The sequence below is a fragment of the Syngnathoides biaculeatus genome, chromosome 20, assembly GCF_019802595.1.
Source record: "Syngnathoides biaculeatus isolate LvHL_M chromosome 20, ASM1980259v1, whole genome shotgun sequence".
In the NCBI taxonomy this organism is placed as follows: domain Eukaryota; kingdom Metazoa; phylum Chordata; class Actinopteri; order Syngnathiformes; family Syngnathidae; genus Syngnathoides; species Syngnathoides biaculeatus.
In genome coordinates this window covers 1,669,014-1,681,327 of record NC_084659.1, presented here as the reverse complement: position 1 = coordinate 1,681,327, position 12,314 = coordinate 1,669,014, and the positions used below count along the sequence as shown (strand labels likewise).

General features: G+C 40.0%; 1 protein-coding gene across 4 annotated transcripts in view; it reads left to right on the top strand.

The window, feature by feature from the left end:
- The first annotated feature begins 1,193 nt into the window (after positions 1 to 1,193).
- Positions 1,194 to 12,314, top strand: part of LOC133493283 (gastrula zinc finger protein XlCGF57.1-like) — a 30,849-nt gene continuing 19,728 nt past the window's right edge. The window contains exons 1-3 of one of the 4 annotated variants that reach the window (XM_061806472.1): positions 1,291 to 1,661; positions 2,260 to 2,943; positions 3,852 to 3,971. In XM_061806472.1, the coding sequence (XP_061662456.1) occupies positions 2,605 to 2,943; positions 3,852 to 3,971 (459 nt within the window). In that variant the 5' untranslated portion in view covers positions 1,291 to 1,661; positions 2,260 to 2,604. Of the gene's footprint in view, positions 2,944 to 3,851; positions 3,972 to 7,663; positions 12,200 to 12,314 lie in introns of those variants that run through there. The other 3 variants (XM_061806473.1, XM_061806475.1, XM_061806474.1) reach the window with 3 other exon arrangements.

Here is a 12,314-nt window from a genome sequence, read left to right as displayed (position 1 = left end):
CAACTACAGCAACTAGATAGATGGATAATTATTTAACTTATGTACATGATGCCTACCTCAATGGTGTTCAGGCAAGTAAACAATACAAGCTGTTTGAGTTCCTGAAAACGGTTCATCCAGAATTGAGAATGATGCTTTCTCATAATGGCCCACCACTTTTCGATGCTCTGATTGTGACCCAGGAATGAAGCAGTTCGCGACGTGGTGGTCCATATCCCTACTCCAGAGTAGGAATCTTTGCCACTGTGAGGTTTTCTTCAAATATGAAATAACCAGCGATGATCCTGGGGTTGCTGTTTGTTGAATTGACATGGAGGGAAACAATGAACTTTGAAAAGGCATCAATGGCTCCATTGACGCAAAGACCAAAAGGCTTGAGTACAAGTCAACATGCCACGTAAAATTAGGCCCAGGGATAACGTACGTACGTTGGGTCAACCGATTTCTTCAACTTTGCGCAACACTACGGGGTCTAAAAACTTGACCAGATGTCTGAAGGTGCTCTGGGTCACAACATATCCGGTTTGGATGCAGTGGTGTAGTGTGTATCCGTGCAACTCATCCAACTCGTCGATTAGAAATGACTCAACCTCCAGTGGGTCGGATCGATTAATCCTCCTGAACAGTCCCATGCATTTAAATGACATCTGAGAATACGCATACTTGTTACAACACCGTGGACTGAGCTCAACAACTGCAAAATCTCTCCATGTCTTACCCAAGCATGAAATAGAACTTAATCAAACCTTTTAAATGAGTCAAACTACCCATCCTACTGAAACACCGTTTCGAAGCAATAACTTCCGGTTCAGGTCCCTGGCAGCGCCAATTCGGCGAAACCCGATGAACGTGCAACTTCTTTTTCAATCTTGAATAATTTCTTAGTAAAGATGAAGGAGTGTTATTGAATATCTGGGTAGATATACAGGATTGTATATGTTTGATATATAACTCTAAAAGGTCTTCACCCACCGAACCGGAAGTATTTGTCTTTTGGGAAGCGGAGTAAAGCGGGATTAAATTTAATGTATTGTTTTCTACGTTATTATGCGAAACGAATCTTCGTCATAACCTGAAACACTTCACATAATAATGGGAAACGATCCAAATCATTATGTGAAACGCGACCGTTTTGGGGGGTTGGCAGTAATAGGCTTCCGTACGATCGTCACTTCTCCAATGTAGCCACAGTGAAAAGCGACAAGATCCGCAAACGGGCTGCAGTAAGAAAGAAAAAAAATGGGTCAGCCCACAGCATAGGGAAAGTTGTTGCGCCATTCCCCGGAGTCCGAAGAATAGCTTTTATTTTGAAGAGGCAGCTGGTTTGACTTCTGTTGGGGCGAGTTGGCCATTCGTCGCTTTAAATACTTCTGGCGCTAGCGATAAATTTTTGTTTTTCATCATGCGATACAAAGTTCGATCGATTTGCTAAGATCTTCCTGAATTTGGAACAATGTTGTAATCTTTGTCAGGGAACCCTCTCGTCACTATTTTAGTGGATTAGAACATCGTTCGCGTTGTCTTCGTGTCTGGTTAGAGTCGTTTCGTGCAAATTCAATTTTCTCGGCCTCGCTTAGCCTATTTTGGCATCAAAGAGACGCGTTTGCGATCAACACTTTCCTCATCAGAAAACAAGGCTGTAAAGTCTTCTCCTTGTACTAGTAAGGTTCGACAAAACTGACACATAAGTGTGTTTAAAAAACAGACACACCAACGACTAAATTTTGTCGGGAATATTCTAGGTCGTTATCATTTATTATTAGCATCCTAATCTGGTTTCCTAATCTGGCGTCGTGGTGGACGACTGGTTAGCGCGTCTGCCATAGAGTTCTGAGGACGGGGGTTCAAATGCCTGTCCCGTTTGAATATTTTTTTTCGTGCCTGTGTAGATTTTTTTCCTAAAATCCAGGTTTAACACAATCTGACTTTTTGGGGCCGATTAGCGAGTTAAAAACAAAAAAAGATTCGATCAGATATGTAAATGACTTGTTCATTCACTACACACTCGTGGACCTAATGAATCAAAAAATCTAGATTTACAATAAATAATACATCTTTGTTCATCTGTTCATGCCAGTGAGATAAAGTTACCGACAGAACTAATTCATGGTCTTATGTTTGATGGTTGAAAATTATTACAGCAATTAATGTATCGACTTTTATGACATTTTTGTTTGTTGGTGTGTCATGATATTTTTCAATTCTAAAATATGTGCCTTGACTCAAAAAGGTTTGAATTTACTGCTCTCTATTCCTCAGGTCAAATCAACATTACAAGACAAAAATGATGGGCGCTTACCGACTGTAATTAAATGACTTTTGTAATTCGGTCTTTTCCCCACACCGAAATTTGAGAGGAAAATTTCCATGTACAATAAACCCTCCAACCTTAAGTAATATTATTATTACATATATTTTGTACATTAATTGAAAAAAAGGTGGGTACAACATAAGTAATTTAAAACAAAGGACAGATTTGAAATCCACGCAATATCTAGATATCAATAAGCTTTCACAGCCAGAGCTGGAACCAACGTCCATGACCCTGCCCCGTGACGTCACCAGGCTTTAGTATTCCTGACAAATCTTTCTAGCTAGGCCAAGATGCCGACGTGTTGTGCACCAAACTGCAACAAAACTGAGAAATCCCACCCGAATTTTTCGTTCTTTAACCTCCCGTGGGGTAAACCTGACAGAATAAAACTGTGGCTATCACAGTTGAGGCTCGTTCATCAGCCGGGAAAATCTGCACGCATCTGCAGTGATCACTTCGAAGAACGGTTTCTGGAACAGGACCCGAAGTTTTCCATCGCACCACATCTTTACACCAAGCATAAGAAAACACTAACAGTGGATGCCTATCCTACTATTTTTGAACATAAAAAACAGTCAGCCGTGAGAGAAATATCAATAAACAGACAAAAGAAATGCCGAAGGAAAATGGTAAGTTGTTTTTGTGCACTGTTTATGCGGGCAATAATAGAAGATAACATCACTGTTACTGGTTATTAGTCGCCGAGCTATAGCCGCAAGTGCCGGAATAAGCAACAAGATACTTTATGATGGGTGTTGTCATACCAACACTATAGGTTGTTTCTGTCTGGCTTCCAAATAAATTCTTAGTTTTAGATGATTACAGTCCAAATGTTCTCTCAAATAATTAAAATTCCAAAAGAATGGACTGAATTGACTTGTCAAGACAGTAAGACAGTGTTCAATATGGGGTGATAATTTTATTGTTTTTATCATCAGCAATTTTATTGTTTGAAAGACACCCAATGTTGCGGCATGGTGGTGCAGTTGGAAAGCGTTGGCCTCACAGTTCTGAGGTCCTGGTTTCAATCCCAGCCGTCCCTGTGTGCAGTTTTTATGTTCCCCCGTCCCTGCATGGGTTTTCTCCGGGCACTCCGGTTTCCTCCCACATCCCCAAACCATGCAACATTAGTTGGACACTCTAAATTTCCCCTTGGTGTGGCTGTTTGTCTCAATGTGCCCTGCGAATGGCTGGCAAACAGTTCAGGGTGTACCCTCCCTCCAGCTGGGATAGGCTCCAGCACTCCTGTGACCCTTGTGAAGATAAGCGGCTAAGTAAATGGATGGATGGATGGACACCCATTGCAAGAGTTAGTTTGTTAATTAAACCAATGTCTTGGCCCAATGCAGCTTTTTACTTTTCATAATACAAGTTCTTTTCTTCAAGTCTTTTGCCTATTGTCTTGTGATTCAAATTAGTTTATTGGAATGCTTTTTTTTTTTAAACCAATCCGAAATATTGCTTCTGGTTTATTCTTTTTTTTTACATTACATGTTGAATATTGATGAATTGATGTTATTTTATTATTATCCTTCAGCTTATTGATGAATCCCCGAACCAGACAGAGAAATCTGAGGGCGCCTGTGCATTCTCAACAAGTCCAAGTGACGAACACCCGACTGATGAGTCACCATCCACATCACAATATTCTGGTGACGTATGTATCCATTGATAAAATTGAGAATTAGTTCATTAGTAATAGTTCACATATTCTTCAATAATTTTCTCCAGACACAATGTTACCCAATGCAGTTTATGTATATCAGTTGCAATTCATTTTTCACAATACCTCAGCTCCGAATGGCAAGTGTCAGTGTCGCTGTATGTGTCAGCAATGCATTCGGCCAACAACTCGTTCATTGGCAACACAAATGGATCGTGTAGTCACTTTTGTCAAGTCGTCACAGTGTCAAAGTGTATCACACACAGTGTAATCACAATGTATTATCATGTGTACATACATGCATTTAAAATTCCTTCAGGCTTTGTCACAGATTTTTTTTATTCTTCAATCAATTTTGACTAATTTATGATCAGTTGTTGTAAGTAAACTTTTCACTTGGTTCTGGAAAAATTGTAATGTAAATTTCAACATAAAATGTTTTTGTTTCTTCAGGTCAAGCCAACCACATCAATGAGGCCCTTCTCTTGTGTACCATCTTGGTCAGCACAAGTGTAAATGCTGTGCAATCTGACCCCCAGCCCCGATCTAGATTAAGATCAAATCTTACATAGATAGGGTATAAATGAATTTGAAATAGGGCTTGGTCCTATAATAACATTTGAAGCTGTCAAGTAATGATGAATATTTGTAGATACAGTGAAGTAAATAAGTATTTGTCCACGGGCCGTATGTTTGACCCCTGATCTACTAGGAGACTATGAAATTTGGTCTATGTCACTCTGCTTCACTGGGATAAATAGATGAACAAATTTACAGAATTTATTTAGAATATATATTTTTTCAGTAATTAAGTACACAAAGATATACAGTGAAGAAAATAAGTATTTCAACACCCTGCTCTGTTGTGTGTTACCCGCTTAGAAATCATGGAAGGGTCTAAAATTGCACGAGGGATTTTGGCCCACTCCACACAGATGTTCTCGAGATCAGACAGGCTTCTGGGCTGTCGTTGAGGAACACAGCGTTTCAGATCCCTCCAAAAATTTTCTCTTGGGTTTAGGTCTGGAGACTGGCTAGGCAACACCAGAAACTTGATATGCTTCTTATGGAGCCACTCCTTGGTTTTCCTGGCTGTGTGCTTCGGGTCATTGTCATGTTGAAAGACCCACCCACAACCCATCTTCAATGCTCTGACTGAGGGAAAGAGGTTGTTCCCCAAAATCTCACAATACATGGCTGTGGTCATCCTCTCCTTGAAGGAAGACACTCCTCGGAATTCCTATGTACAATAAACCCTCCATTGTGAAGTAATATTAGAATTACATACATTTTCCATAGTAATTAAAAAAAAGTTGAAACTAGAGAACATTTTTGAAATCCAAGCAAAATCTGGATATGTGCCAGCTTTCAGAGCCAAACCGAAAGAAACATCCTTGACCCTGGCCCTGAGGTCGCCAGTGCTTAGCATTACAGACTATTCATTCTAGCTAAGCCAAGATGCCAACTTGTTCTGCACCAAAACTGGGAAAAGGCACCCAAATTTGTCCTTCTTTAACCTCTCGTGGGGTCAACCTGACAGGATAATGCTGTGACTGTGTCAGGTTCACCAATCAGACATTCATTATACAGGACAAAAAAGGAAGCAAAGACACCAGTTCAAGTCTCGCGAGGAGAGAGGAGAGGAACTGTCTCGTACAATTCACCACTGCACTCTCTGATTATCCTCTCCTCGGCACCTCTATTTATTTAGTTTTGAGACGCCCCTTATTTACATGGATATTACAAAAAGAAGACGACAACCAAAACAGTTTGAAACAAGGTGTAAATGTTTGTTCGTGTGTGTGTGCATGTGTGGAAGATTGCTGAATACATGTGTGGTCATCATTTCTTTAACAGGCAGCAGTTCTAACAGTTCTGATGATTAGATGTTTTTGTTCTTGCTATCTCCTGCTAGGAGGCTGCCACGTTATCTAGGGCAGAGCAAAGCATTTCTTTATTGCAAGCAAATTTATGATAATTATGATCACAATTATTCCTACATTTGCCCCCTGTTTATCCTACATTTGCTACCACGTTTTCTAGAGCAGAGCAAAGCATTCTTCATTGCAGACAGAGACAGTAACTGAATTGGAGCAGAGCAAAGCATTTCTTCATTGCAGGCAGAAACAGTAACTGAATTGGAGCAGAGCAACGCATTTCTTCATTGCAGGGAGAAACAGTAACTGAATTAGAGCAGAGCAAAGCAATTCTTCATTGCAGACAGAAACAGTAACTGAATTGGAGCAGAGCAAAGTATTTCTTCATTGCAGTCAGAAGCAGTTACTTAATACTATTTAGAATTATTTCTACATAACCTCCTGTTTATCCTACATTTGCTCAAATCCTTAAATCATCTAATTGATCACCCTTTCGGCTTACACTCGGAGGAAAATATAGCACTAATTACTTGTAATCTTCTGGATCAGAGAACAGGTCTGGAAGAGAAGTCATAACATCATCATCGTGGTCAACAATATCACTGTCATTACCCTGTTGTGGCAATAGTGGATATATTTCTGCCAATTTTGAATTTGTTGGAGCAATAGCAGTGGTTATAAGTTGGTTAAGTTATTCCTTTATGCAGGGAATACAACAACATCCACACAATGCAAGAATAGCTGCAAACAGCGATAGAAACTAGGACAGAGAACACCAAATTTTTAGATTTCCCAAACTTTTTTTTTTTCCACCACTCAGACCTGGCTGATGTGTTTACACCAGAGTGCTCCTTCATCTTGTGGTTCAGGGTGCGGAGGCCTTTAATGGCCCTTGCGCGTGACCTATCAGGTGCTGTGATATTTGGAATATACAACACTGGTCACCGAACATTGAGCAGTCGCCACCCTTCTCGGCCAGGAGCATGTCGACCTCTATGCGGTTCTGGAACGTCATGAGTGAGGTTGCAGCTGGTTTTTCCCTTATGGCAATAAAGCCTGCTTCCGTATAATTACCTAGTTTCTGTACATTGTAATGTATGTAGTTGATTCTGTCAACATTTTTATTCAGAGTTATCCATAACAAGATGGATTCCCATCCTGCAGCAATCTCGTTAACCAACTTATACTCATCTGGTATGCAGTTGGGATGCCATTTGCATCAATGTATGTCAGATCTCCATCTTTCCAAGAGGACCTTCGCCTTCGGGAGAACCCAAGGGGAGGTCCAAAGATGGATGCGGCCAATTGTATATCCTCTGGTTTGGATGGAAACACAGTCACAGATAAAAGCAGTGATACCACTGTACACGTTCCTGCTACATTTATCAGTGTGTCATACAACTTTTGACCAACACACCACCACAACAAATCGCTGCATGGGAGCAGTGGGACAGTTTGCAGATGGATATCATGACACCATGTTTTGTTGAGACTTCCCACCTTAAAATCTGTCCTGTAAAGCTAACACAGGAGAAATCAGCCAATGCAACATTAGTAGAAAATATCAGTTTATCATTTACTGCCTTAGTTGTTGGATAAACACTTTTCCATTTCTGACAAGTGGTGTTAGGAGTTGTTTTAGTCATTACCTCCAGGGTACATTGTGTTGGCATTTCTGTTGGAATGACACACATTAGTGGCCTAGGGCCCATGCATGTGATGTAACTATAGTTTACCATGTTAGCTGCATTCTACATTAATAACAACCAGTTTTGTTTCCTATTTGTAAAAAAAAAAAAAAAAAAAAAAAAAAAAAAAGATAATCATAATAATGAAAAAATGTTCCTCAGGATTTTTCAATTAAAATACTTCCTCCATAGTATACGTACTCTTTTGTATGGCATTCGGGTTTAAGGTAGCATTGAATTGGCAAATGGTGAGAAGAAAGTGGGGGTTTCATTTAGCATAAGCCCAAATATGGAATCCCCAGCAATTAGACTCTGCCAAGGAATTGAAAAAGTGCTGAACCGATTCACTGGGAGGCACACATGGAGTCCTCCTCTTATGCCTCCCGCATAGTTGTTTACCAAAGTTATTTAAAATGAGGTTGCGCCTCTTTATCTTATGTGTGGTAGGCATAGTTGACTGAGTATAATTATTGGTTCTGTTGTTATGTATTTTTGTCAGCTTTACAGGTGTCCAAAAGTAGCATATGAACAAAAATATCATTACGGCTGTCAATGTTGCAGCCCAACATCATATTATTTAGCCATTTTGAAGTCATGTCGACCAAGTCACCCCTAAATGAGTCAAGTGTCTTTTAAATCTTCACCAGCCTTCAGGTATTTTCAGATACTATAAATCTGCACCCACCGTATGCTGGTCTTTGCTCACCTTTCCCCTTGGGTGACTCAGCTGAGATGACCTTTTACAGTGTGTAAGGTATATCCACGTGTAGTGCAGGGATGTCAAACTCATTTCTCTTGCGGGCCACGTTGTAGTTCGGGTTTGCTTCAAAGGGACATTTCGAGTTAAGGCAGCGTGGGATCGATTCCCGCTCAGTGATGGTGTCGACATCTGCACTGCGACTGGCTGGCGACCAGTTCGGCATGTAGTCTGCTGCTGCCCGAAGTTAGCTGGGATTGGCTTCAGCTCTCTCTCCGAATAAATGCGGAAGTGTTGCGTCAGGAAAGGCATCTGGCGTAAAAAAAACTGTCGGTTACTGTTGGTTACTGTCGCACCACCATGACAGTGGCACAAAAATGGCTTCACACATCAATGCTGATAAAATCCCAATTTGTTTCTTGTCCTATCAAATTGATGCATGTGAAATTTCCTAGTGACATGCCATTGGAAAACAATGTTTTTTTAGTTTTTCAAAAGAAGTTAATGGATACACAGAATCCCCCAAGTTTTTTTTTTTTTTGCATTCATTATCAACAAATAGCGTTGGTATTATCTCTGGATCTGTGCAAACGCTACAATCTTTTGGACACGTTTTTTGTATGTAGTTATCCAATTTGTTTTGTTTTATTTTATTTATTTTTTGGGGGTGGGACCTTGAGTGGTTCCCACAGGTACCACTCGAACAGAAAAATGAAAATAACGGGTAGCATTTTCATCCAATACCCAAAAGCAAAATTTTACTGTTTAGTCACCATTATGACAGCAGTCTCACTCCCATGTGTAACCGGACTACAGCGACCTTGGCAGTGGGAATGAGAACAGCTATCTTACAAGTGGCCAATAAAAAAAATTTGTTTTATTTGTGTTAACAATGATTTCAAAAGAAATAACTTTCCTACAATCAAAAAATGAATTCAAGTACACCTTTTTGCAAATTTTTAAGATGTTTGGGGTTCTTAATAACTCCTGAAAGGGACCCACTTGTGTTTTTTTTTCCTTCATCATTCGTCTATCTCTCATTGTGTGGAAATTATTGGTAATTTGTATGGTCTCCCAAACAGTGTTTTGAATGGAATGAGACCCTTACGTGCTTATAATGTATGTATAGTTAGACGAAATCTATCATTGTGTCCAAATTGCCCCTACGTGTGATTGTGAGTGCGACTGTTTGTCTCCATGTGACCTGCAATTGGCTGGCAACCAGGTCAGGGTGCACCTTGCCTCCTGCCTGTTGACAGCTGGGATAGGCTCTAGCCCCCCGCGCGACCCTTGTGAGGATAAGCGTCTAAGAAAATGGATGGAGGGATGAATGGATGTGTAGCTTGAGGAAACTGACCACATTTTGTATACACATTCCCTTGTGGATTATGTCGCACGCAGATCAAACAAGCCCTACAAAAAAAGTTTTTTGCATACAAGTTAAATCCACGGATCATGTAATGCCTTTGTACCAGGGCTACCATTCCCCCTGTTGAGACCTGAGACTTCCCATGGCTCAAGATTGCCGCCCACTTAAAAAATGTTTTTGGTAGAATTTTTTTTGTATCTGTGCTGACATAATTCCCATTTTGTAATGTAGTACCTTATTTTTTCCACATTTTTAGTTCTGCTGGTAAGGTTTGTTGTTGCATTTTGTTTAACACATCATCTCAAAGTATGTCTTCATTTGTTACATGGTCAGCTAATACCATAAAGGTTTTGCTGCTTCTTTTGCTGTTTTATCTGTAAATCCCTTTCCTAATGATTCTTTGTCTGTATTTGATGTGTGTACTGCACATTTACATATGGCTATTTCTTTTGGTAATTGAACTGCTATGAGCAAATTTTGTAGTAGCTCTGCATATGTCACTTTGTTCCCTGTAGTTGTTGCTATTCCTCTATTTTTCCAGTATTGTCTGTGTAGATTGTGATACCACTGTGAATACAGCAGCATCTGGTCGCAGATTAACACTGTCCAATAAGATATTGTCTGTACAGTTCAGTCGTCCCAATCCAAATCTGGCTCTTTTTCTGTCCAATCAGGAACATTTCGTACTACCAAAACAAATTGTCCCAAACTCTTCCACTCCTGTTGTAATGACGTGTGTGGTGACCATTCCTTGTGTAGTGCATTTAGTTTGTCAGTCAGCCTTGTTCCTGTCACCACAACTGATATACCATCTGAGTACAGATAATCATGATTTTTTTATGGTGTGGGTTGTTATAAGTTTACAGTATCTTATAGTACATAGTCACGTGCAATGAGTCACTTCCTACGTCATTTTGTGGTTGTTCAATCACGTCTTGAGCTGTTTGCAGCAAGAAATCTCCTGTTCTTGTGGGAGGTTTGTTTGGAATATCTAAGGTGTAATAATAGAGCGCTGGATTCCTATTTTGTAAGATATTTAACTGTCCTCCCAGTAATTTCTTTTTTTTCTTTTTACTTCTATTTTTCCTGTCAGAGAGGGAATTAAGCCCAGTCCTAGTTTCAGCAAGCCATGTCTTCCCAAAAAACGTAAGAGGCAAATTAAAAAGTTGCATTTTGGGAGCATTAGTTGTGACATTTTTGATGGGGAGATGGCTGCTCTCTTCCTCATCTGCGGCCACAATTATTAAATGTTTCGCATAAAGCTCCATAAATTTCTCCTTTTTCTGTCAGAAAGGTGTCAATTTTCTTTTTCTTATTTTGTAGCACTCTTTCTGCGTGTAGTGCTTGGTTAACGTATTGTTACAGGCTGCCAGTCGGTTTGTCAACACAATGTTTTTCAATCCATTGTTTTATAGGATTATTTGAATTCACGTGAAGAGCATTTTTTTAATTGCCCTTGATACACACTCCCTGGAGTGTGATCTTCAGGAATGCCACTATTTGCTTTAAAACATGCATTTATTCCAATTATATATTCTTCAAATGGTTCATTGTTGTTTTATTTTGCTCTTCCAATGGCAGAAAAAAAAATTGCTTTTTTTTTTAAATCTAGTAGAAGTGTGCGATATTAACCCTTGAACTCCCTGCTTCTGTGAGAAAGTACTTTGCTGTCATCCAAATTTGTTGTACTTCTACACCATTTAAGTGGGAAGATTTTCTCAAGTCTTCCGTTCCCTGGACGAATTATGTTACATCAACTTTATGAGATGTGATACCTTTTATGGCTGTTTTCACATCATCTTGAGTCCTGCCTTTTTTGTTGTTGTTGTTGTTTTTGTTTTTTTTTTGTGTGTGTGTTTCTCTTATTTTATCCTGCAGGTTAACTATATATATATTTTTTGTGTTATATATTTTGAGCTGGCCAGCAAAGTCATATTGTGTTATCCACAAATTTAGATGTGTTTTAGTAGGACATTTGCTTTCTACAAACTTCTAGTCCTTACACATCATTATTATTATTTTTTTCCGAGATGTTGTGTTTCAACTATTTTGATATTTATCAACTATTTTGCTATTTGTTTTTTCCCTGTTGGAGTCAGTGCTTCACCTTGGGTGACTATACTGACTTCCGCCTGAACAGGGTGACAATTACGTTCCGTTTGAGGTAATCCTCAAGCTTCTAGCACAAGTGGCGGCGAATTCTTACCCCTGCATCCTCAAACAGTTGTCACTCAATTTCCCGTTCAAATGAGGTTGCGAACCTCCACTCACACTTTTACACATGCACACGTTTCACGGAGCTCACGTACAGGACACACCTTGCCCTTTTCTGAGTTTTATAGACTAATTAGTCTACTGGATAGTGACTAGTATTCTCGAGGTTTGGTTCTGCCGCAGTCACCCAGACGCGCATTCACTCATTCCTCATGAGTGTGGGAGATTCCTACTCACCAGAGATGTCTTCACTTCCTTCGGCTTCTCGTCAACCCTCAGCCTCCAGGCGCAAAGTCGAGGCCCAGTCCCGGAAAGGGTCTCAAGTGCCGTGGCCACGGTCTTTGCCTGGACGTCAACTCGGCCCCTGGAAACCTCAGGTATCTTGAGATCCGGCTCGAAGGACCAAGTAAATGTCAGGTTCACCAATCAGACATTCATTAAACAGGACAAAAAAGGAAGCAAAGACACCAGTTCAAGTATAGCGAGGAAAGA